This window comes from Vanessa tameamea, chromosome 29 (assembly GCF_037043105.1).
Source record: "Vanessa tameamea isolate UH-Manoa-2023 chromosome 29, ilVanTame1 primary haplotype, whole genome shotgun sequence".
Taxonomy (NCBI): domain Eukaryota; kingdom Metazoa; phylum Arthropoda; class Insecta; order Lepidoptera; family Nymphalidae; genus Vanessa; species Vanessa tameamea.
Window position 1 is genome coordinate 1,240,610 of NC_087337.1, and position 27,727 is coordinate 1,268,336.

A 27,727-nucleotide genomic window follows, 5' to 3' on the forward strand; every position below is an offset into this window, starting at 1 on the left:
CTTTCTGCTTTAAGTCTTTCTTGTTGATTTCCTCTGTTAGAATAAATTAAGTGATTGTTTCACATTTTAGTCAACTTGTAAATATATCTAAGTTAACGTTAATAAACCATGAGTTGATATTTTTTTCATTCCTATATAAACTTAATAGATTAATTTGATTACATCGTCTTAAAGCATTGTCAATCTTGCTTTTGTATCTAGTTGGATCCTATCATTATCTTAGGTCATTGGTTCACCTAGTTGAAGGACATCCTCTAGTGTATTTGCTGATTCGTATCGGTGGATTTGATAACAAAGTGTAGTTAATTAACATAATTACATAACATATTACTAGTAAACGTTAATTAAACTTTTTTATTTTGATACACTATTCAGATTCAATATTATCTTTCGTAAATTATAAACTATTTCAGCGTACAAAGTCGTAAATATTTCATTTTAATAAAACAGAACTATTTCTAATAGGAACGTGTATTTCTGTTATAATTTATGGAATGTGGGATATTATAATATTAATATATACAATATTATTTTCAATATATTTTAAAGTTAAATCAATAAAACGCTGAAATATTATCATACCCGCATTTAAATTATCCTTTATAATAATATTAATTGAACTTATATTTTCAATAAATACTTGGTGTATATTTTTAATGGCAATACTGAATTTTTTTCTTTCATTTCCTCGATCGACTACGAGTGGTGGCGTTAGTTCGATCGCTTAGTTACGTTCACGTCATCTCTTTTAATTTCTAATGTCTGAATTTTGTATCACACATGCTTAGGGGTAACCGAATTAAGAAGAAATCCAAGAATCCCCGAACAAGAAGAAAAGTACGAGTTAGAGTTGTAAAGTTAAATGTGAACTAGAAAGTGTGAACGAAGTCGCGAGGTGTCTCGTCCGTCCGGTTCGATCTGGATTTGAGCAGTTTGAACCAAGAGCCGGGCTCCCTTTCCCTTGCTTTCTTTATTAGAAAAGTTTAGTGGTGTGTTATAGATATTAAACAGTTTATTTACTGTTATTTGTAAACTTTTTTTTGTTGTAAAAGTCAAGTTTATCCGTTCCAAAATGTCTGAGGAGTCGTCAGCAGATCGCAATGTCGAAATATGGAAGATCAAAAAGCTGATCAAGAGCTTGGAAATGGCGAGGGGGTGAGTTATTGTTGTGTAATTTATTCACACTTTCGTATCATTTTTGTTTCGTATTAGTAAGGCGCGAAGTTTTTTGGCCACATGATTGGGCGAAATTGCCAACAAGGCTGCGTCATTAGACATCGAGACATGCGCAAGTTGCATGCGCGTTAAATAACCTCAGAATAACGCAATGGCTAGAAAAATGCGCACTGTCGAATTTCGCTTCCATTGTTCGCATTCGACATTTAAATTTATGTAAACGTTAAGACTATATCTGCATATATAGCCAGCTAAGCCAAGATTAGACAGCTAAGAGGCGAACTACTTTGAACTCTATTGACGTTTGGTTCAGTCGAACAAAAGACAATACGGTATTTGTTGATTAATTTTTATTAGGCATTACAATTTTTACTCTAGTCACTAATTAAAAAAAAAACGTAATTTAAAATGGATGATTACTATATGTTGTGTTATGTTAAATATAAACCAATTTAAAGATGAATGTTTATATTCTATTGCAGAGTAAATAGTAAATTGTAAAAATAAACCCTTTTTTCATTATATTAATAATATATTCAGGCCCTTTTTTCTTAATCAATCTCTCTAATCTCAGTGTCTTGTAGCACAGGCTTTCCACAGTCTGTTATATCCTCATTTCATCTTTCCATCTCATGTATAGTCTACCACAGTTCCCTTTTCTGTCTGTGGAATACCATTCAGTGATAACCTCGCTTAATTTTCCTCTGTTTTTATATGACACAGCCACCAGCATTTCTTTGATCAGTTTTGTTCTTATTACGATAGTTTTGTGTGTCCTTCTTGAACCCATTGCATATTTTTTATATTTCTCTTTTTTTAAATTAAATAGTGTAAGACTCAATAAGAATGTAATACTTAATATTAAATATTATATGAATTATTATTACCTATATATTACAGATAACTGTCTGTCATTTTGTTTATCAATCATTATAATATCTTTTTAATCTGTCAACATGAACATTGACAGACTGCTCGTCATGGTGGAAAAATAGACACTTTTGGATAATTTTTTATTGGGATTGGGATATCGAAAATAACAATGTTTACGATTATTTAAAAAATCCTAAGATACATAGTTTTATTTCTGAGTTAAAGTTAAGTTCTTTTAATAGTAAGTAAGTGAGCCGCCTGATACAAATTCACAGACATTGGAACTATAAGAAACATTAACCATTCCTTACATGACCAATGCACTGCCGTCCTTAGGAACTAAGATGTTATGTCCCTCGTGCACATACTTGGCTCATTACTCTTCAAACGGGTATTCAACAATACTACGTATTGCTGTTTGGGAGTAGAATACTTGATAATTGGTATTGTATGGTATGTATACCTTTGTATGAAGACCTGCACAAATCTTATTACCAAGTATTTCTTTAAGATTCCCGGATACTGACGGTCCTCTACACAATTTATCCATTCCCATCCAAGAATTGATATTCTTAGCTTTCCCTGACACTTTCTTAGTCAGTTTGTTTTTATCCTACATAATTGAAATTTTACATCCTGGTTCAACTAGGATGTCAATGAATTTTGATAGATCACATGACTTGAATTAATACATTGACTCCGGATGAAAGAACACCTCAACTGTCAATAGTGTAGACACAATATTTTCTAAATAATTGCCTGTTTTTAACGACGCATGCTTACTATGAATTTATTTTCTGATTTCCTCATAACTTTTCAGTATTCTACATTAAAAAATTTAAATTAATTAAAATAGTATATACTCTGAAATTGTATTAAATTTTTTGTTTTATTGTTATGTATTAGTTGTTTTTTACTCATCAATAAAATGTGGCCACAGATTTATTTATTTGTTTAATTTACGAGTCTCCAACAAAGGATACTCACTAAATACATATTCTCAATCATCATCATCCTCCTGCCCATATCCCAATTTTACTTGGGGTCGGCGCAGCATGTCTTCATCTTCCATACTTCTCATGGACGATGAATCAGTATTGAAAATGTATATCAATTCAATTAATGGTTGTCTGTTGAGAAAGAGCTTCTAAACCATTTCGCCCTTGCCTATTTCTACATACATATACTTTTTTGTGTATTCTGTGGCATGGCTGTCTGTCATGATGATGATAGACCACTTCTTTGGCTGATTTTCCTTAATATATCAGTAACTCCGATGGTCACAGTGCTCAGAATCCTCACACTATATTCAATCTATATAATAGGTTGGGAATACCGTGCCTTTGAAGCCTTTTGTGTTGTGAGCAAAAGTCTTTATCTATAATCACATAATTTATTAAATAGAACATAATAATATCCATACAGAAATGCATAAGTACTTAGCATAATACTAATACCTATACAATAATGTATGTTACGATTAGAAACTTGCAATATGTGGGATAATACATCTTTGTTAATATAATCTCATTACAAGATTTGAAAAATTTCTTTTTGCAATTGTTAGTTCTTGACCAATGTTATAGGCTATAGCCCTAGGGGATAGAGTAATGTATAATGTAAATCAAATAGTCGAGCAGTTAGTATATTCCTGTGAATTCTATCGAATTAATCAAATTTTTCAGTAATGTGATTTTTTTTTTTTTTTTACTTTATTTTATGGCATTGGTTGGCGGACGAGCATATGGGCCACCTGATGGTAAGTGGTCACCACCGCCCATAGACAAAGGCGCTGCAAGAAATATTAAGCATTGGTGTGATTTAAGGAGTCGTTTTTATTCTTACAGCGTCAATGTCTATGGACGGTGGTGATCACTTACCAACAAGTCCATTTGTCAATCTAAAATGATTTTTTTTTTTTAATTGCAGGAATGGTACGTCGATGATATCGTTGATAATACCACCGAAGGATCAGATCTCTCGGGTATCGAAGATGTTGGCTGATGAATTCGGTACAGCTTCCAACATCAAGTCTCGAGTGAACCGCCTCTCCGTGCTCGGGGCCATCACGTCGGTACAGCATCGACTGAAATTGTACACTAAAGGTAATTGAAAGGGGGGGGGGGGTAGGGCTTGTGTGAAACTTGTCGCTCGTCTCTCACGGGTTGGTCGGTATAAAAAAGTAACTTGTGTCCTTTGAGTTCAAGCTCGCTTTATATGGTTCAGCGGTTTGGACGCGAAAGAACAACAGGCAGACGGAGATTATTTAGCATATATAATATCAGTATAGATATTTGCATACAACAACTTGTTAATGGTGCTTGTCCGATAGTCTTAATTTAAAGCGGCCGGAACTGGGAAGCGTAGCTACAATTAATATTCGTATATATCTTCTGGTATAAGGTTTATTATGCGACGTTTAATCTACAATTTGGTAGGGCTTTGTGCAAGCCTGGGTAGGTACCTCACGCTCATCAGGTATTCTGCCCACGAACAGCAACCCTCGTAATCGTTGTGTTCGAGTTCGAAGGGCGAGTGAGTCGGTCAACACAGGCACAAGGGTTATAACATCTTAGTTACCAATGTTGGTGGCGCATTCGCGATGTAAAGAATGGTTAATATTAACAGCGCCGATGTCTATGGGCGGTGATGACCACTTAACGTCAGGTGGCACATTATTTTTTTTTTTTATTTATTGGAAAAGTTACATCGTTAACTTATCACTAAGCACTTAAAATTAATATCTGACTTGGGTAACATACAAAGTGATACGTCTTTAAATGTGTAAACAACATTTACGTCTAATAGATTAAAAAAAAAAAATGTTATTAGATTTCAATGTCGTTAGACTTTTAAGAAGATAAATTTTTAATTATGTATATTTATTTCGTCTATATAGGCAATAATACATAATAATTCATGTAGCTAGTGTCGAATCGTGACAGGCCCGTCTTTATCCGATGTGCAGGGGTAGCAAAAATGAGGGCGCCCCGTAAGTGGATTCTTAAATTATTTTATTTTGAGCAGTCGTTGGTTATGACTGTTATGGTTAAGACGGTGCTGCGATCGTGATGTAATTAAAAGTCGCCGAGGCTGTGCTCTCTCTGATCGAGCACGGAGCAGGGCCCGCTGGATTGCAGTAATTAGGATTAAAAAATAAAAAAAAAAATCACCATATACGGTATTTTTATATATTATCATATATTATTTATTATGGACTATTTATATATTATTTTAAATTGAAAAAAATAAATAAATAAAAATGTCAGTGTGGGCCACGTCTTCCAAGAAGACGACAAGGTCGAAGTCCAGCGAAGATCTGCTGATGTTCAGTAAAAATATAAAATAACGCCACAATTTATAAAAGTAAAATGTAAAAAAAGGCACGGGCAACTGTGAGCCCGTGGATGTTGTAAAGTAAATAAAAAAAAAAAAATATATGCCTTATGTATATTATTATATATTATTTATATAAATGAGAAAAAAAAGCCAGTGTCACGTCTTTCAAGAAGACGACAAGCTCGAAGTCCAGCGAAGAACTGCTGATGTTTTGTAAGAATATAAAATATAAAACGCCAAAATTTTGTATGATGTTGTAAATTAAATAAAAAAAAAAAGATGTAATTAAAAAGTTTACCTCGTTTGTCTATTGGCTTATATTCGATGACGTCGAAGTTTTAGGTTCATATAACGAAACGGATCATTGTTAACAAAATCTCAGTAGCGGCACCCTGGATGTTGGATGTGTTTATGCCGTGCCTCATGAAGCACGTTAATCTTCGTCAGTTCCGTAATATGGATATTTTCGCCCCGGGCGACATTGGTCAGGAGTTGCCCGATAATGTTACGAGGATTTTTTTTTTTTTATATATATGATATCGGTAGGCGGACGAGCAAATGGGCCACCTGTTGGTAAGTGGTCACTACCGCCAATAGACAATGGCGCTGTAAGAAATATTAGCCATTCCTTACATCACCAATGCGCCACCGACCTTGGGAACTAAGATGTTACGTCCCATGTGCCTGTAGTTACACTGGCTCACTCACCCTTCAAACGGGAACAACAATACTTAGTACTGCTGTTTGGCGGTAGAATATCTGATGAGTGGGTGGTACCTACCCAGACGGGCTTGCACGAAGCCCTACCACCAAGTTTATTGTCTTCCAACATCTCTTCTTGTCTCTCGTGCTTATAGTATGCTCTTTTTAATCGTCCTTTTATCTACCCGGCCGTTAGCGCGACTACTTACTGTTAAAACGTAACAAGTAATTTACAGGCAAACCAATATTGAATGATTTTTGTCGTTTCATAAATTCAAATCATTTTTAAATATACATTGGTAAAGAAGGCGTATTATTCGATATAAGATTATACAGATGATAAAAAAGCGTGGAGTTAACGCTCGTTGATTTCCAGGCAGGATGTGTTGCATACATATATAATTGTATTTAACTAACATAACTGTATTTTCAAATGTTGAAAAAATAGTAACTAATGAGTTTCAAGCTCGGTTATTCTCGGTAGAATCTACATTCCGACCCGGTGGTAGCTTTACTTTAAATAGTTTGTTAAATGACGATTCAGAAGTGCTCGTAGAAGCCTACTCGAGTAAAGTATATTTTGATTTTGATCATCTACATCATAATGAACGTTATAAAACCAATTTTGAGATTCGTAAGTTGTCTTGACTGGTCGTATAACTTGTTGCCCGTGTGTTGTGTTGAATTGTGTGATACAAGCTGCTCGTCCCGACTTCGCTCGGCTATATTACAGATTCTGTCATCCATGATCTTCGTTGAACTAAACGTTTGCGCAACGCACGTAACGGAAGCTCTCAAAAAGAATATTTTTCCCCTGTTTTTGGTAGTTATGTACATTGATAATACTTTTAGTCCGTAGTGCGATTGTATACACCCCAGTTTTCCTTGATAAATCGGTTACCTAAAAGTGAAATATTCTTTCAAATCAGACTAGTTTAACCTGAGATTAGCGCGTCACAACAATTCATATATGGACATTTTTTTTATTTTAATCGAACTATAAGTAAACGATCGATTTTTATTTTTATTTTCTTTCCACAGTACCACCGAACGGCCTCGTCATCTATTGCGGTACCATCGTCACCGAAGAGGGCAAGGAGAAGAAGGTGAACATCGATTTTGAACCGTTCAAACCCATCAATACTTCACTCTATCTCTGTGATAATAAGTTCCACACGGAAGCCCTGACGGCGTTGCTCGCCGATGACAATAAGTTCGGTTTCATCGTGATGGACGGTAACGGAGCCCTGTTCGGTACACTGCAGGGTAACACCAGAGAGGTGAGTTTGAGATTTTTTTTTATAATTTATCAGCTCGAACATTTATGTAACAGGATTTTCGCCATCTTCTAGATGTCTGATGAACTTTAAAATTGGAATCACTTCAATAATATAATTGTGTCTCAGTATAAATATATAAAAAAATTAAAATGACTTAGATATTAGAGTTCAGCTACGTCCGTTCCTCATAGTGATGTTAAATGTTATCCCTTCGAGTGATTTTGTTTTTTTTTTTTAAATATATTATTTAATGTTACGTATCAGGTTTCGAACGAAAAAAAGATAATGATCGCCACTAGCCTTTAGAGGCTTATACTGGTTCGGAATTTATTTATACATAAATGTATAATTATTTTTTAAATCGAGAAGAAATTGAAAATTACTGAGTTTTTGCTATTTTTATTAAATTAAATACATTGTCAATTAAAATTTATGACCTGCAAGAGAATAAACGAATATTTATGAAATAAAAAATATTCGTGATTTTAAAATACTATAAAAAAAAAAAAACCACCACCGGTCCTGAATGTAGATTCTACCGAGAGTCCCGGCAAGAGAAACTCACTAGTTTATATAACATATTAATCGTAAAGATATGAACTCAAATCAAATCGAATTCCTATTTTCAATACAGAAGCATCTGATTAATTGTCAAATTAAATACTACGACGTGTTCGGAGAAGAAAATACTCTGACCTGAGAATAACCGACGTAACGTACACATAACTATAATAGTTTTTTATTTACTGCCTTAGTACTCGATTCACTAAAATTACTTAGCTGTGTATTATTTGGGTCCCTAGGAAGACGGTACCAAATCAAGGAAATACTGATGACGGCTATCCTGCCCCATATATCAATTACGTACATTGTAAGGCGTCCCCTATGTTTTAAACGACGTTAAAAACGTGTGTCGGTCCATCTGTGTAGGCTACGCTTAATGTTTCAGCGACCACGATGTCGATGTCTATAGCTGTAGTATACCAACCGTCACCCCCCCCCCCCATTTTACTCCTTTAGGGGCGAATTGAAAAAGTAGCTCATGTTCCCTGGGACTCGAAACTATTTCCGTAACTAATTTCATTTAATCGGTTCAAGCGTAGAGGTAACAGGCAGAGTTAGTTTCGAATTTATAATGTTAAAGTATATATATAGCCTATTCAAATGGAAGAAGGAATAAAGATAAACAAACTTTATAAGATTTTAAATTAACATGGTTATTTTTATTACTAACAGTATTTGAAACGGGATATTTACCATGTTTTTTGTTTTTATTTGGTGGAGCTCGATATTTCGACGTTATCTACGAATGTCTTGTTCACGAGACTGACGTTTGCGGGTAGACGTTGACGGCATTAGAAGCGTCCATATCGGACTACCTCCTACCTCCGGACTACGTGTTTCGAGTGTAAATAAAACAAATAGTAGGGGGTGAAAGTGACAATGGTAGTGGTGACCAGTGTTTGCGCAGCAAACGTACGAGAAAGGATAACAGTTTCGTCGGCGTTCAAAACGCCATTTTTCCGCAAATGCATAGTGAATATCACAGATTAATCAAGCTCTCGACCAATTATATCGCTCCAATTTGTCAAATGTTGTCTATTTCCCCTCTTATTATTCTTACGTAATAAAATACACTTAAATGCATTAAATAAATAAATAAACAACTTAATTCCAGGTCCTCCACAAGTTCACCGTTGATCTGCCAAAGAAGCACGGTCGTGGTGGTCAGTCTGCTCTTCGTTTCGCTCGTCTGCGTATGGAGAAACGTCACAACTACGTGCGAAAGGTGGCCGAGGTGGCCACTCAGCTGTTCATCAGCGCTGACCGACCGAACGTCGCCGGACTCATCCTGGCCGGTTCGGCAGACTTCAAGACTGAACTGAGTCAGTCGGATATGTTCGACCCGGTATGTGCTTTGTTATGTTTCTTTTGAGCTTCGTCCGCGAATGGTCGTTATTTAGAACATAATAATAAAACATAATCAGCCTGTAAATTTCCCACTGCTGGGCTAAGGCCTCCTCTCCCGTTGAGGAGAAGGTATGGAGCATATTCCACCACGCTGCTCCAATGCGGGTCGGTGAAATACACATGTGGCAGAATTTCGTTGAAATTAGATACATGCAGGTTTCCTCACGATGTTTTCCTTCACCGCCGAGCACGAGATGAATTATAAACATATTAAGCGCATGTAAATTCAGCGGTGCCTGCCTGGGTTTGAACCCGAAATCATCGGTTAAGATGCACGCGTTCTAACCACTGGGCCATCTCGGCTATTTACAACAAGTGTAATGAAAATGTATCTAAAGGCATATATTTTGATGGCATCAGGGATGTTATGGATATGTCATTTCGCATCTGGATATGGATAATATATTAATAATATCGTACCGGTTTCAGATACGGTTATGGATACGAAATTATTACGGATTATCCGTTTGTTTCGGACAGTTTCGGTTACGGATATTTCATTATTTAGAAATTGTAAGAGAAAAAATTACAAGATATGACTCTATATATAGTCCTTTATTTAGTATTATGTATAATCAGAGAAATAAAAAACTAATAACTTTAAAACATATTTAGTTAGTTATTCCCTTTAAGTGTAACACTTTCTTGGTGGTAGTGACTTTGTGCAAGTCTATCTGGGTAGGTTACACACCTATCAAATATTCTACCGCCAAACAGCAGTACTCAGTATTGTTGTGTTCCGGTTTGAAGTGTGAGTAACTACAGGCACAAGAGACATAATATCTTAGTTTCAAGGCTGGTGGCGCATTGGTGATGTAAGGAATGGTTAAAATTTCTTACAGCATTTTCTATGGGCGGTGGTGACCACATACCATCAGGTGGCCAATTTGCTCATCCGCCTATACACATATCATAAAAAATACTATGCAAAAACAAAAATATATATAAATATGTTTTTTATCAGTTTCGATTACGGTTAACAGCTCCATAATGACCCTGCTTTATATTGTTCAAACTACAAAATCCTGAAGACGATACAATATCCACCGTCTACCATGGAACAGCTAACTTGGGAATTGAAATGTATAAGTGATTGTTAAATATTTTACTTAATCAAGTATGTCATAGTTGAATCTTTGCTCGTATATTCCAGCGTCTCCAAACGAAAATCATCAAGCTGGTGGATGTATCCTATGGCGGTGAGAATGGTTTCAACCAAGCTATAGAGTTAGCTGCTGAATCGTTGCAGAATGTCAAGTTCATCCAAGAGAAGAAACTCATTGGGAGATACTTTGACGAGATCTCACAGGTATATCTCTCTTATCAATTGAAGTGATGGCACATATTTGACTTCCATGACCTGACTGACCATCTGATTGTATGGTGTATACGTGTTTTGCCAATATTATATATATATATTTCATTTGTATCATGACTAGCTTATTTGGCTGAAATCATGGATTCGAATCTACAGTTAAGATTTTAATAAATTCTTAATTGGTAGTTAATTTTGGTACTGTTATGATTCCTTACCTGTACGATTGGACATCTCGAGGATGGAAATTATGAAAGCAAATAGGATCAAAGTTACACGATGGTATTGCCATTTAATATTATATTGTTATGTTTCAGGATACTGGCAAGTATTGCTTCGGTGTGGATGACACGTTGCGGGCGCTCGAGCTGGGTGCCGTGGAGACGCTCATCTGCTGGGAAAATCTCGATATCCAAAGGTGACCGGTGACCGTAGTTACCTGCATTCTGTTTGAGTTATAGGTGTCTGTTGATCAGGGTCGAATTTCAAACTTTGTCCGTCCTAGGATTGACTTTTAAATTTTTTACCTTATAAAAGATTTAAGATTTCGGTCATTTGTTTTTGCGAGTTCCTATGGACACATTTTTACCCCCATTTTGAATCCCTAGAGGTCTGAGCTCACTCGGTCGATAGGGTAATCTTCCCTGCTATTTGTTGAGTGACTGGCATATAAAACTAGGCAACCTTAAAGTTCGGAAGCGAATTTTGCTTTGACAATGTTGTTTCTAGTATGAACTCTTTCCGGTCTTGTCAGCTTAGCCATCGAAAAAGTTTCGAGGCTGGGAGAAAAGAATGTCGCTGAGAGTCGGGCACGCCTTAGCTGTCAAATTTGTTAATGTTGTTTTGATATTGTCCAAATTATTTGGAAAAAACCTGTCTCCTGACAAGTTTCAGAACATGCGCTTCTTAATTTGATCATTTCATTGTGAAAATAGTAACCATCTGACTGATTTTGTCCCATATAGTGCTTGAATGTATTGACAGACACAGGTACACTCTATTCCTCTAACTCTCCTAACCCGATGGAAGTAAAATCCAACATTAACGGAGAGAGTTCAGACAGAGGAACAACATACCCGCAGAGACCTAGCAGATACTCGAATAACTGTCAACTTGGTGTTTCCTTAGTAAAGCTTCAATGACCCTTTCCTTTCTTTACTGTGAACAATAACCGAAACTTTATTCTACTCTGTACTGTTTCAGATACGTTTTGAAATCACACGCTACCAACCAAGAAACTATTCTGCATTTGACGCCCGAGCAGGAGAAGGATAAGTCACATTTCACCGATAAAGAGGTGAGATTAAATTCAATTTAACGTATCCAGAGCTATTCCAATGGGAAAAGGAATATGTAAAAATAAACCGTAGATTTACATATTCCATGGTTTTTGATGAATGAACTTGGTACGAAAAAAGCTTAAAAAGCAGCAGTGCATCACACTTGCAAGTCCTCCTGCGTTGCAGATGTCCAGAGGTAGTCGCTTCTTCGCTTTCTATCTGGTCGCCCGCGGCTGTGCTTGCGTTTTCCAAGCAAACCAAAGTTTTTACCGAACACCCAAAAATCGTGTTCGGTAAAAACAACATCCAGTTCAAACTTACTTTATACCAAGTTGTGTCAAATTCGATTCATCGGTTTGACCTTGAAAGGGCACCAGACAAAGAGAATTGCTTTCGTTTTTATAATATTAGTAGAGTTTATATTATTAAAAAGTATTAACATGTAAATTCATGTGAATCAGACCGGGGTGGAGCTGGAGCTGGTGGAGTGTCAGCCGCTGCTGGAGTGGCTCGCGAACAACTACAAGTCATTCGGTGCGACATTGGAGATCATAACAGACAAGAGTCAGGAGGGCAGTCAGTTTGTACGAGGTTTCGGTGGAATTGGCGGTAAGTTGGATTTGAACGATTTAATTTTACAACCCGTATATAGAATATAATATCTCCCAACTATAGGGTAGTGTTTGTGTTGATCGTAAGGATTGTATAGTTTCGAACTGTACAAATATTAAGGATTTTTTTATATTTTTATGATATAATAACTACTGAACTAATCATAATTCTATAATGATATATTTAGTAAATAACTATATATATGTTGCAGTCAGATCTTTTCGCTGATATAATTATTTTTGACTGGCAACACATTCAATAGTACTTTTGACTTGTGACATAGATTGTGTAATTGTTCAATAAATGGCTAACTAAAAATTTCTCATAAAACAAAATGATCTTTGAAAATATATTCCATAATGGTGTAAAATAGGTTTAAGTTTGAAATATGAAAGTCTGTAATTAAATGTTGTTTGTCGGTTGAGAGGGTAAGAAATTCAGTGGGATTAATTTGGCTTGTAAATAAATAAAACTAACCCGACTATATGGTCTATGTCTCAAGTTTAAAGTACTTTTAAATAATAGTATCGGTCAAACCTGTTGACTTATATGTGATTGATAATATTACTTTTGAACACTGCTTTGAAGGGTGCAGATTCAATTCCCGCTTTGAAACATTTGATATGATTTGAAGTTGTAGTTGTAGTCCAATCTGGGTAGGTACCACCATATCATATACCAATCTACCTCCAAACATTGTTGTGTTCCAGTTTATAGGTTACAAGTCAGTGCTATTAAGGGTTAAGAGACATCATCTCAGTTCCCGTGGTTGATTGTGCTTTGCTTATGTAAGAAATGTTTAATATTTCTTACAGGTAATGTACATGGGCTGTGGTTTGGGACTTAACATCAAATGGCTAAATGTGTTGTTTGCCTATAAATAAAAAAATATGTATTTAAAGTTTTAAATAATTCTTGAAGTGCATTTATATATAAGCAACTTTATCACTTACTATATTCACTGAGCTTCATGTGCTTATGGGGGGGGGGGTATTGGGGTTATGCGATTTTATAGAGCCCGTGAAGTACTTCGGGAATAGGATTAGCTAATCCCACTGGTAGTCGTAGATGTAAGAGTGTTCAAACAAACCAACTCGTCGTCTTTATTACATATTAGTATTTGTTACATTTGTAAATCATATCAAAATGTTACAGCGGTAATCGAATCTTGTACTCTTTGTATCGTGGGTATGTGTTTGAATAATGTATCGTCAATGTTTTTTTTTGCAATGGACGAATCAATTTATAATTAACACTAAATAACCATTTCTGTAGCGTGTTTGTTTTTAAAGGGATTTTTGAAGTGTTTTCAATTTACAATGTCTATGTTAGACGTGATACCAACACACAAACAGACAGAGTTATAATGTTATCTGACCGCTGAGATATACCTGTTGACTTTCTAATGTGTAATATCATTGATACACTAAAATTGAGGTTGTAAATTTGTGTTAAGTTACATTTTAAATATGTTGGATGTCTTTATTTATCAAAATCCATACAGTGCCGTTACAATTGCATGGCATCGGCTTATATTAGCGTTTAACGTGTGAACGGATAGACATTTGAGAAGGCAATGTAAAGGCTTTAAATACTTATTGATTGTCAAATAAAATGTCACAACCGGTTTGTAGGAAACAAAGCTGAGAAGACGAGCGATACGCACTCAGTGGTTCTTTTGTCTGTTTGTGTTTTTTTTACGAAGATATAGTCAGGGGGTGAACTCATAGTTATTCACCAATTCTACATAATATAATAAACTTTACCACATAATATTCTTTAATATATTTTTTGAATTTTTTTAAGTAAATTGAATTCACTTCTATAATGCACTTTGATTGCGAATGTTTTTTATACCTCGCTGTCTTAGTTCACTGAAAATGTTTTAACTTATATCCAATTTGTTTGAACCAAACGATAGCGCGATTCAGAAATGTTCCTATTGTCCGTACAAAAATGGTATATTATTATGTTCGTCATTTTAAAGAAACATTGATGATATATTCTGTATAATATGTAATGATAATGTTTTTGGTGTAAGCTAGACGTGTTCTGGGATCTGTATTTTTGTATGTATTTTTGGACACACTTGCCAGTAAATAATTGCTAATTTCAACCCTATATAAAAGCTACTAAGACCCAATATCCTACAAGGACCTTGCATAATAAAACTTTAATTTAGTTTATATGAATTAACTGTATATAATGATATTACGACGGTTTTTTTTAAAATATTGTATATTTAAAGTGTATAACGTATTATAACGTTACGTTATAAAACTATACATAAACAATATGAATAAGAAAAGGCAGAAAAACGAAAAAGTTTGAATTAGAAATCTTTTTTTAGTTGCGTTACGTAACGATACTGAAAATAACTACATAAGTTTAACGTTACTGTGTTACACCAGTAATGTAACAATATATTCTAGTATATTCCAGTGGCAGGAGGGGCAGAACGATAAACAAACCTCAGATGTGCATATTTCATGCGATTTGCTAATAGCCCTGTTGTATTGTGCACTAGAAACGGTTCCTGATTAATATATCTCTATTTACAACTAGTTACACGCCCTGGGTTCGCATACGTCCAATTTGATGTAATATTTTATAAATATTGGCCAACAGATTATTAGAAAGCCCATTTCAACTGCAATAGTAAGAATCTTCTACAAATTAATAGCATACTTAAAAAAAAAGATAGAAATTAAATCGGTAAAGTCCTTCCAAAGTTATAGCCTGACCAAGGGAAATAGGGATTAAACAACAGTATTCAACAAGAAATTGTATCTACTCTATCTATTTGTCACGAATCCACAATACCGCAGATAATTATTATTGATGTCTCGAATGTCACGTCGATTCAAGGTTAAATTTGGTTATTTATCTCCTGCCATTGAGATCGTTTATCGATGTTCATTCGGACATTAATAAACGTCATTAAAAGCCAACATGTGCTCTCTAACGTTTACGTTAAGGTTTCACTTAACACGTAACTGCTCTTAATAAGTAAATACACGGAGCGTGCAAGTCTTGTGTAGATGTTTTTAGGGTTAAATTGATTGCGTTTGAAATAAACAGTTATTCAAAATACATATTATATAAGTCATATTAGTGACGACATTGATTCCAAAATGGCGGCCAATCAATTGCCATCTCATGATAAATTTTACAAATTTAATAAAGGTAGTATATATATTAATTATTAGTACTCATATTTAATTACATAACATTTTATAATGAAATATCCACCAATGACGTCGCGTCAATTCAAGGTCACGGTTATCTGCTTGTCCTTCCATCGAAATCGACTTAAATTTAATTCAAAATCGGCAAGTGTTGTTCCAAAATGAAATTACAAACGATAAAATCCCAAAGCACGTTAAATCAATAGATTTACTCTATACTGTACTAATTTATTATTTCTCCCATTTCTCCGCTGCTCGGACGCCGCTGGATTAATCGAAATATATTTATATATATATATATATATTAAAATCGATTATATAACCGATAGGTATATTGCGGTACAAAGTGGACTTTCAATCGCTTCAGCTGGACGAACCGCTGGACGATGTAGACCTCGACGACTATTAGAACGATTACGAAATACGTTAAACGAAATGCACTCTAGTTTTAAGCGAAACGCTTGTATGGATAATTTAAGCGGGGATTACTTAGAGCGGCCTACGGGCGGGTGGAATGTTACGGTTTTTTTTTTTCAACGTGTTTTGAAGGTTTTTTTTTTTTCTTTTTTTTGATAATTGTCTGAAGCGACAGAGAATGTTGGGTTTTTTTTTTTATTCTTGTGACTAACTTAGTTTTCGTTTTGTGTGTTTTTAATATTAAAAACTGTTTTTGTTAATACATTTGTAATAGCGCAGATTGTCCGATAAATGAATTCAAAAAAAAATTAGGCTTTCCACCCGCCCGTACGCATCCCCCACTTTCGTCTAACATCTTTTCATATCTAACTCGTATTTATCTATCTTTTATTTGTTTTTTTGTTTTTTAATCTGTAACTAACAACCTCTTTCGAATTCTAAAATCGTTTCACTCTTGCACCAAATTTTTACCTCGGGGGGGGGGGGGGGTTAGAAGTTCTGGGGATTTCAAGTGTCATTCTGTCCCTACAAGGGGGATGCCCCAAATACGCGGAATTAAAGTTGTAACGTAGATTCTACAGAGATGGAACTTTTGCATCAATAATTTAACTGATCATCATATATAATCATATTTATCTATCCTGAAAAAAAAATTTACCGTTATAATGCGTCTAACATCACGGAGGCGTCTCCTTGATTTTGTCGTCTAATAATTATCTAACCCCCTATTTCTTATTAAGAAAACCCCATTAATCCCCCCTATCATTTCCGCGTCGAACCACCAACAATGCCTTTCGCAATAGTTCTTGGCGGATCAGGAATAATTTCGGACGTTGACCCGTCGCGTGTCTCTGTCGCTCGCGTATGAATCTATAGTGCCATCGCATTCGCACGGCTCCTTTGAGCGTTAATTTAGTGTTACGAATTAATGATGGAATGATGCACGTACATACATCGACATGCTATTACATTACCGGTGTAATTAAAACGACAAAGTTGTACGGAAATTTTGCTATATATACACTTGTTTAAAACGAAACGTAAGCGCGATTCAGAAAGTAGTGTTTACCTTTAAACATATAGAGGCCATAAATAAAAAGCCACTCTCCTAGTTCGTGATGAGTGAAGATGTAATTCCGTTAGATTAAATTTTGATTGATAGTGTTTTAAAATTTGTGTGGTGGATTTTGACGGTTTCTTTTTTCTAGTCGAAAATAGTGTAGATATTTGCACCGAGTTTTTTTTTTTTTACTTGTAATAGGAAGCTATGCCAAATTCATGATTAGTAACGCTGGTTGATCCTTCAAGTTAATTAATAATATTTAGGGGGGGGGGGAGTTGAATTGTTTTTTTTTATCTGGCTGTTTTACATCAAAATATATAAAGCGAGGCATCATTCCATCATTATAAACGTCATATAGGCTTAATAAAATGAAATGAAACGACTGTGGTCAAAATATTGTAAACATATAACACATATTAAAAATTATATCGTGTCTGGAAATATGAATATATTATACATCTCATAACTAACGAATATTTAAATGAATTGTAAATGGATTAGGATGTGACGTCAGTACGCTGTATTTTAGGTGAGGTTAGCGTGAGCCACGGCCTACGGCCTCATGATTACGAGAAGACCTATCACTGATACTAAACGTATATATAAATTCATTTGTACTTATAATAAGAGCCGAGATAGCCCAGTAGTAGGGACGCGTCCATCTTAAACGATTATTTTCGCGTCCAAACCCAGGCACTGAATTTTCAAGCTCTTGCTCGGTGAAGGAAAACATCGTGAGGGAACCTGCATGTGTCCAATTTCAATGAAATTATGCAGCATGTATATCTAACGTCTCGCATTGGAGCGGAAAAGACCCAAGCCTTCTCAAAGGGAGAGAGGCCTTAGCCCAGCCCATTTAAAGGCTGATAATTTTAACAACATTGGTGTGGTAGTCCAAAACCGGTGTACCTGATCTGTCGATGTTTTATGTGAAAAGACAATTTCAAAAATCTTTTATATTAAAAAAAAAGCGACAACGAAAATTCAAGGTCAGAGATCGCCTCCCAATTTTCGATTCAATTACGTAACTAACTTTACCCCCAATTCGGTGTTAAAACACCCGTGCGCCGGAAAGCTCGTAAAGCCGTTGGTCGTACGCCTGAATTATTCGCTCTGATTGTCTATAACATCGTGTGATGGAGAGTGATCTCGGTGGTAGGGCTTTGTGCAAACCCGGGTAGGTACCACCCACTCATCAGATATTCTGCCGCCAAGCAGCAATACATGGCATTGCTGTGTTCCGGTTTGACAGGTTAGTGAGCCAGTGTGTTCCCGAGGCTTGGCATAGGCGTATTGGCGATGTAAGGAATGGTTAATATTACTTAAAGCGCCAATGTCCATGGGCGGTGGGAACCATATCATCAGATGGCCCATTTTTAACGCCTAATTTATCATCATCAAAAGAAAAACTTATATCAAACAATACTGGTATCAATAGAATTTGCGTGACAAGCGTATATGCTATGACGTACATAATATTTGTTAGTTATGGGATTTGAGGACAAACAAACTATTGTTTTTTTAAAATAGATAACGTATTTTATAGAATACTATATCGTGTTCCGCTTAATATGTAAATTGATTAACGATGTTCATTATAAAAGTGCCTCCAAATGTACTAAAAATAGTAAAAATCAGTCTAATTTTAATGTCGATACTTATAATATATAGATATACATATTTAAAGGTAAACGGTACGAATGTTATCCTATTCGAATAATCGATTGTCACGTCTGGTCTGTAAATCGATTGAGAATTGAATGGAGTTATGCAAACTAATATTCTCGTGTGAACTGTTAAATATATTTTGCTATAACTACGTCCAGTATCTATAGATAAATGCATCAAGTTCTTTGATTAGTATATAAAGTACGATATAATACACCGATTTTTAGTATATCTGAGCGTAGCTTAATGTAATGGTCCCCGTACCTCTTGTTCGGGAGTCGAAATGTTGTACTAAAGTCCATTCCACGGAACGAGTTCGAAAGGAAATTGCCGCGATGCGCTGATTGGTCAATGCGCGTGACCTTCACCGGTCGGATCATTTCATTCGCTTCGCTTGTCCGTGGCCGAGCGCGTTGACCAATGACGTGCAATTAATTCGTAGCTTTGGAGTTCGACCCGTGGTATGAACTGTATATCGTCTTCAGTAAAAGCCTCGTGATCTCGTCACGTTATTTTTCAAGAGACAAAAATTTTTTTCGTCCGAAATTTTAATTTAATGAGCTTCTATAGGTACATTGGTACCTTTAAAATATTTACATAAGAATTTTAAACATTAAAACATCAAGTATATACAAATAAAAGTTAAAAATAGTTAGTTACCAAATCATGACCGATACAGATGGTGATGTTTGAGATAAATGAACTATCAGGGTAGGTGCCATCTACTCCTTATATATTCTACTTCGAAACAGCAAAACTCAGTGTCGTTATGTTTTGGGAGTGACGAGGCTTCCATTGCAGAACGCAGTATGGTTACTATATAACAAGTATTAGACTGAAATATGAAAAATATCAAAGTAATCAATTTACTCCAGATATAACGAAATTATGTCATAAGGCCGTAGTTTCGTTCAACGACTTAGAGAACTAGACGTATGTAATTTATATTTATATTGTAAATCGATTCATTCTAGTTTAAGGTGCCTTTTAATATCTTACTTAAGCAGATTTAGTAATTTTATAGACGACCCCCTCTTGTCAGCGGATATAAAAAAGTTCTTAACGTTAGTGCTTACCACGTGAAGGCTAGTAAGCAATGATCAATTGTTGCGGGGAATCCCTGAACATAGTTTTCGCTTTCGAGCATAGACGAGTAAGGTAGTAAGTAAGTATGTATTCCAATCGGGATTATTAAATTTAGTAAAATGGCAAAAGAAAAGATTACTGACGTAGAAGATAAAATCCAACCATGTTATTAAAAATAAGCAAAAACAAAAGGCCCCTTTTGGTGCTTACGTAATACTCGAATAGCCCCCAATATTGTTATGATTGTAGACTATTTAGGAGGCCCCGGCGGATTAAATACAATAAGGAATTAACCAAACTGTAAAATGTATTAGTGAAATTAAATAAATATAAAAATAATATATGTATTAAAGAAGTTAGTTCGCACAAAATAAATATAGTATACAGATTATAAAAGGTAATTATTGTCACGTCGTAAGGGCTTTATATCATCAATCTAGGAAGGAGTAAAGATAAAAAACCATAGATTTATATTTACATATATATATATAATATAACACTATTGTATTTAACTGCTTACATCCGCTTTAATTTTACGTCCGAATTTCCGAAAGCAAATTCTCCGACATTCGTAACGCCAATCAAATCGATTGGTCAAGATCTCGACCAATGAAATCGCGTCATTTCAAGGTCAAATAACTTAGCTTTACTCCTTTCGCGGTTGAAATAAACTAGTACTTTTTTAATTGAAACTGCGATCAATCTAGTCTAAGTGAATATACCTTTCAATTATGTATACGTGTGTGTTTTATTATGTATAGCATATAATAATTAATATAATTTATACATAACAATTATTTTTTTCAAGTTTCCATGTACATTATAAGTTACTCGCCAGTCGAGAAATTAAATTGTCAGTTTAATTACCATTGCGCAGAAGTTTTTATATAATTTAAACTATGTGTGTGTGTTTCACTGTCGTAAAGTTATATTTCAGATCATTTAGCATTGCATCGAAATTAAATTTTGCGTGCTACGATCTTGCAATGTATTTTCGTAATTGCGCAAACTTGTTTGCTCGACTACGCGCGAAGTTATACTCGAGTAAACGCTTCATTTTTATCTGTTGTGTGAATTATATTAAAATAAAAACATGTAACTTTCAGTTTTAATATATAAACGTAGATTTATTTAGATATGGATGTTTATTCCTGTGTTCCTGTTTATTAATATATTATGTTTTTATCGAAAAGTACATAACGTATCGATGTGAGACTATGACCAAATGATCCCTGGATGTTTATAGACTATTGATATTTTGATTCCCTTTCCCCCTTCTTTTATTGAATTCCCAGCGGAATGGGCAAATAACAGCCAATATTTATATATGGTACGTTTAGTTTAATCATATTAATAAGTTATCTGTTTGTATCCTATCAATATAAATAATAATAATACATAATAACCAATTCATTAAAAAAAAATGATTTAACGTTATTATAAAAAGCAATAAAAATATGCCTTAATGAAATGTTCTAAGACCTAAAGTACGTCTATATTAATGTAAGTATTATATACATGTATACATAAACCGCTCACGTAAGTCGCATCAAATTAACCAATCGAAATTGTGCTTTTTAATAACCATTTCCGTGTATCTGCCAATGGTTGGCTCGGAATAGCCCGGTCGATCGACATATCATATATTTTAAAATACAGCTAAAATTTTAAGGCTTTTGATTCGTCACATTAGAAATTAATTGATTGTATTTGTGAAGTCAATTTCTCGGAACGGTAATGCAGAAAGTTCATTGGTTGTCCGTTGCGTCATTAAATGTTACCGACCAATGACCATTCACTTGGAAATGTTATGGTTTAAAGGTAGTCGCATATCATCTCATCATCCCTTCTCGTAGAGAGAGACGACGACGACAGTCAATCGTGGACGTTGGCCTCTCCCAAGGTGATCCAAAGCTCTACGTACTCTACCTTCCGCATCGAGTCGGATTCCGCCCATCTTGTCATGGATTTGATTATATGTAATATGTTTAAAACACAAATGTCTTTGAAGACTTCAATTATTAAATGTCGTTTGTTTGTTTCGTATTCCACAGACAGACACACGTACTTATGCATAAGCGAGTATGTTAAACTGTAATATATAAAATGCAGGTGGAAGTCACAAAAATTTCATTGTCAATTAAAAATGAGAAAAAACTGACATAATAGAAAAAAAAAAAAAAGAATATTGACAGTTATTTCTAAATCAGTTTCAAACGCAGTTTCACATGCATATGTACTTCAAACATAGACATATCATTTTAAGTCATAATATATTTTTGAAAGTAATAAAAATATATATATATATAACAACTTTTATCGTAACGTAATGGTACCTGATAGATTTTCGATAAATTCTCGTGCCTTTGTTTAAGTTTAATTATACATATGGTATTTGGCAACGATCCCTGATTTTATTACGAATAACTTGGCACTATAGGGCAGGTGACATTGGCAATATAGAGATCTCTATGGCTCTCGTTGTAAATTTAATGCGACTTATGTGCGCGGTCTCCGTAGACAATGATGGACTGCGCAAAATGTACTAAGCTATGGGAACGAATAACTTTATTACATGTTCTAGAATATTCATATTCTTCTTAAAAATTAATTCTTAAGTCTGCGGCACTAACATTTCATATTTGGTGAAAAGCAACTAATGGTTAGTTTAACAACATTGTCGCTTACTCGAGTTTACGCGAGCGAAATCGTGCGAACTCGCTCGAAGCTGCGCAAACACGCTCTGCGCTCCGCTTCGCCGTTTTGTTGCATATTTTTGAACAGAAATTAATCTCATTACATAATTAATTAAAAATAAGTAAATTGTTCATTCGCCTTGAGTCTTCATACTCTCCCAACCCAACCATGTCGCTTTCAAGGACAGTCGGGTCAAATAAAGGGCAAAAAAAAAGAAGGAAATTGTTATGCGGTCGGTACTTATTTAGTATCCATATTGTAATGCCTTATAGGAACTGTTTAACGTACTGTATAATAAATTTTATAGACTAAGCATCGGTTTCTTTAGCGTTCTAATAAACACTGAACGCTCATTGGTCGTCCGTTGCGTCATCGTTTGCCACCAACCAATGACCATTCAGATTGATGTTTAATAATTAAACTGGATTTGATTAGTAGATATATTGTTGTAGAGAACTAAATTGCGCAGTCTTTCAAGTGCTCTATCGATATATTCATATTTCCAGACGATTTAAAAAAAAAAAACAAACAAGTGATATTATACACGGTTATTGAGTGAAATGTGAGTGTTTTTTTTTTTTTAATTATTTTACGCTAACCGGCGTATTCGTTATGTTTTCGAGTGATATTGGAAATTAATTAAGTTTTTTTTTTTTTAGTTTTAATGTTTTAAAATTTTAGCTATAAGTTTAAACGAAATATTAATTAATAGTTTTTAGGTATCATAGAAATGTAATTGTATTTAAATTGTATGCTTTTCCGATATATAAAAAAAATGTTAGCAATGCAATCAAAAGAGTTGATTATTTCCATTTTTTTTGTTTCTTAAATCGCTGTCTATCTGATCGCGGTTATTTATTTTTTTTTTTTTTATTTCTACCCAAACCTTTTCATTAACATATACCCCTACTTAGCATCGAACTAAATATAACGTAAATATAAAAGCGTCATAAAAACAATTCGATGCTTAATTTTTTTTTGCAATGAGTCTTTCGTGACAGAAGAACAATCGGATAAATGTAATTAAATAAATATTATATTTATTTGGATAAAAAAAGACAAACCGTAACCTGGTATCTTTCTTTCAGTGAATAAGATGAACGGAGAATATGTGTTCTAAAATAATATACGATAGAAAAATAAATCAGGTAGCGATAACAAAACAATGACCAGTAACAGTTTTCCCACATAGAACAAAAAAAAGTATATTTTTAAACAAGATTGTTGTTATAAATATAGTTCAGCTGCATAAAGCAATTACTAATATTATACAAAATTATACTCATACGTATATTAGACTCATAACTAACGTCTTATTTTTCTAACGGTACACCAGTTGTTATAATCCTGATCACGAATACATTGCACGAGTATTTATCGACACATTTATCAAAAATGTTAACCTTAATGAACATAAAAATAAATTGCATAGATTGTTTCGCTGCTAACGCTACTAACAGACGTCAAAACCGCTACCGGATGGTACCGTCAGCAATTCATTTCAAACTTCAGTTTAGAATTATCAAGTTCAATATATTATTAATGATTTGTTTGAGATTATTTATTAATTGTTTTAAAAAAAGAGCTGTTTGGATACCCGCTTGGAACGAAGTTGCTTTCGCTAAAGTAATTAAAACGACAATGACATAATTGTTATTAAAAAAAAATCCGTGTGAGTTAAAACTATGAGTTTAATAAATAATGTTATACAAAACAGTGAATAGAGAAAGAGAAAAAGAGGGAGAGGCCGCCTGGAGGGGGCGTGACGCTTTATCCTTACGTGTCTCTGCCAGTCTCTTTAAGCCTTGTAAAAGAACTAACGTATAGAACGCCTTACGTGTCGATCTATGCCAGTTGACTCCGTGTCGATCTATGCCAGTTGACTCCGTGTAAAAGAACTTCGTTCCAAACACTAACAGATTTTATAATTGTATTCAATAAATTAATATAATACTATCGTTTAAATTTAAGTTCATTTCATACGTGTTACATTGAACGGTTAACTTTGAAAGTCTAGCGATGAAATTTTTCTTCCAAGCGTATCCGGGATATAAGGTAAATCTAACATTGCCTGTGCATGGTCCTTTTTAGCTTTGTGCTTTTTGTTTCTCTAGTTAGAATAATGTTTTGTTTTTTTTAAATAATATGCGCTCGGTGGTTGACCTTTGTGCAAGCCTTTGTCTGGGTAGCATCCACTGGTCGCATGTTCTACTGCCAAACATGAATGGTTTGACGCACGCACATAACATCTTAGTTCCCGAGGTTGGTGGTGTTGTAAGGATTGGTTAATATTACTTACAGCGCCAATGCCTGTGAACGCCAGTGACCGCTACTCATCAGGTTACTCATTTGCTCCTCTGTTTTGTAAAAAGAAAATATATTCATCGAATTTAAGTATCTGGGTGGCTGCGTAAATCTTATAGTCTCCTTTCTCAATATACGGACTATCTGAAGCAAAGAATATTTGTTCAAATTTAACTAATAGATCCCGATATTTGGAGCGCTCGAACAAACATATTATTCAACTTTTTACAGGGTTATTGGTAATTCGACGTATTCCCGTGAGGAGGAGTGATAGGGATGACTATTTGCGATAATTTAAACCCCCATACGAATGATACAAAAGTGAACCATTTTTGAGTTACCACGTTTTTAAGCTTTTTTTTTCAATATAAGTCAGAAATGCAACTGTATAGAGTATATTAATTTTTCTTTTTTGTTATAATTACAAGTCTTGCAGTGTATTTAGTATTTATTATTTTGTCGACTATTTTTCAAGTCGTGTGTATAACTTTAGACAGCAATCATTTCTGTTTCATTTTAATTGTTCATTTTGTTTTTTTTTTATTTTTTTTTGTCATACGGCCTAGCGTAGTTTTGTTCGTGTTTTATTAGCGTTTTCAAGCATGTTCCGTGTATTTTTAAAGAATCTGTAGTCTTTGATTTTTTTTTTTATTTAATTTATGTAGTTTCATAGATATGAAATATTTTTAATTTTTTTTGGTTTAGTATAAACATAAACATTGATTTTTTTAGAATGATGGTAATTTTAATTTTCTAATGGTAGTACTTGATGGTATCTGTTCGTTGTTGTCCGTAGACAATGTACTCGCACTGCTAATTATCGCTAATGTAATATAAAAAAATCGTATTCGCTTGTGTTGCGGTTCTTAACAAACAACGGTGCATATTATTGTTGAATAAATTAAAAAAATAAATATATAAGAATAATTCGTAATAACAGTGTTGCCGTTGTATGAAAACGATTTAGTTTTAAGACACGAACGATATCCTTGAAATGCAAATTTTTGTTTTTTTTTTTTTTATGATTGACACACGTGATTCGGATAAGGAGCAAATGCCCTTAATAAAAAGTATTCGATACGAAATAACGATAAAGGTTTATTTAAACAAAGTAAAAAAATAATACCAAGAATACAAAATAATAAAATTAGTGGTTATTAAAAAAGAGATCAGAAATAAAAATTCGGCGTAAAAAAGGTAACACCGAGTTCTCGAATCATTGATATTATTATGAAAATATATACGTACATACATTTAATTTTATAATTATCAAGATATAAGGATTCGATGATAAAAAAAAATCGTTTTGGATATTTTGCGTCTTTTTTTTTTATTGCTTTTTTTGTTTGTTAAACTAATCTTTTTTTTTATTGTCAAAACGATTCAAGGATTTCCAGTGAAATTATAATTGAAAATATTATTATTATTTTTTTATCAATTAGCCTTAATTAGTAGCGACGTCGAGTACTCGAGTTTCAAAATTATAATCGAAGATCTTAACTCGATTATCGATTTCGAATCGTTTTTTTTTTTTTTTTTCAATTTATATCGTATCGATAATCTTTGTTTGTTAATCTGTGCCGAGCTATGGATGTAATAAATTGTATGAATTACGTCGAAATATTAAAAGACTCGTTTTTTTTCTGATATAATGAAGGAAATTATTATCGCGCGTACCGAGTGTTTTTTTTTTTTAAAGGTTGGTTTAGACTAGACGAACATAGAAATACATGAAGCGTCAATAGCGCGATGATTTAAAGGCCTAGCGATGTAAAAAGTCGCAGGATCGATCCTGACCCCTTGGGCTATATTCGTCCCCACCCCTAACACGAGCTATGCGCTTAAAATGAGGGATAAATAATGTATGCAGCAATTCCTTATATGATAATTCACACTCACTCGTCTAAGCCTACCTTAACACGTAAATACGCCAAACAGATATTATCGACGGTTAGGTCCTTTTGCATTTGTAACATAAATATTTATATATCTAATGACGTAATCCGTGATGTTACAGGTCTGCTGCGTTACAAGGTGGACTTCCAATCGATGCAGCTGGACGACGAGGAGATAGACAATTTGTACGACGTTGATGATTATTAGAAACAAACCGGCGCCGGCTGATCCGTAAACGAGCTTATGCAATAAAAAAAAATATGTTAATTAAATATTTAAAAAAAAAATTGTTAATTTTTTTTTTTTTTGTTCGTGCTCTGTTCTCTTCCAAAGTGATTGTATTAAAGGAGTCGGCACTTTTCGTATTTTATTTCTATTCGTTTATTTTTTTATTTATTTATAAGTCATACTTTTGTTGGAATGAGGAAAATACACAATGGTCACAATAAACTAGTTGTTGGTAATTATAATTTGATTGATTTAATAATATTTTCTAGTAAAGTTTCATGAGTAAAAACACGGTCAGGTCAGTCACGAGGAGCGAAGACAGACAGACAACTTTGACCTTGAAATGACGCGATATCATTGGTCGAGATCTGTTTGTGGTACAGTTACTCTATTCGAATACAGAAACCGTGAATATGGAATGGTATTTGTATGGGGTTATAATAGATATGTTCCTAGGTGACGAAATGAAAAAGCGAATACATTAAAAGACTCAGACTGATACTCAGCAGTGGCATTTGATATTTGCGTCTTTAAAATAAGACTTCGTTTCATAGATGGATCAATTTTCATAAAGAAATCACGTCCATTCCAATTCCAAGTCCATTCTTGAACCTTCACTAAGATTTTTAAAA

The 27,727-nt window shown here is 34.2% G+C and overlaps 1 protein-coding gene across 2 annotated transcripts; it reads left to right on the top strand.

Moving 5' to 3' along the window:
- The first annotated feature begins 670 nt into the window (after positions 1-670).
- LOC113396152 (eukaryotic peptide chain release factor subunit 1) lies at positions 671-27,139 on the top strand. Of its 2 annotated transcripts, none has more exons than XM_064219733.1 (9): positions 671-1,155; positions 3,979-4,154; positions 7,132-7,370; positions 9,049-9,279; positions 10,495-10,650; positions 10,974-11,074; positions 11,860-11,953; positions 12,398-12,545; positions 26,989-27,139. In XM_064219733.1, exons 1-9 carry the CDS (start codon positions 1,073-1,075, stop codon positions 27,072-27,074), a joined length of 1,314 nt encoding a protein of 437 aa, XP_064075803.1. In that variant the 5' UTR covers positions 671-1,072; the 3' UTR covers positions 27,075-27,139. The 2 variants fall into 2 exon arrangements, with proteins under 2 accessions (XP_064075803.1, XP_064075804.1); XM_064219734.1 differs by lacking the exon at positions 26,989-27,139 and adding an exon at positions 16,066-16,202.
- The last annotated feature ends 588 nt before the right edge of the window (positions 27,140-27,727 follow it).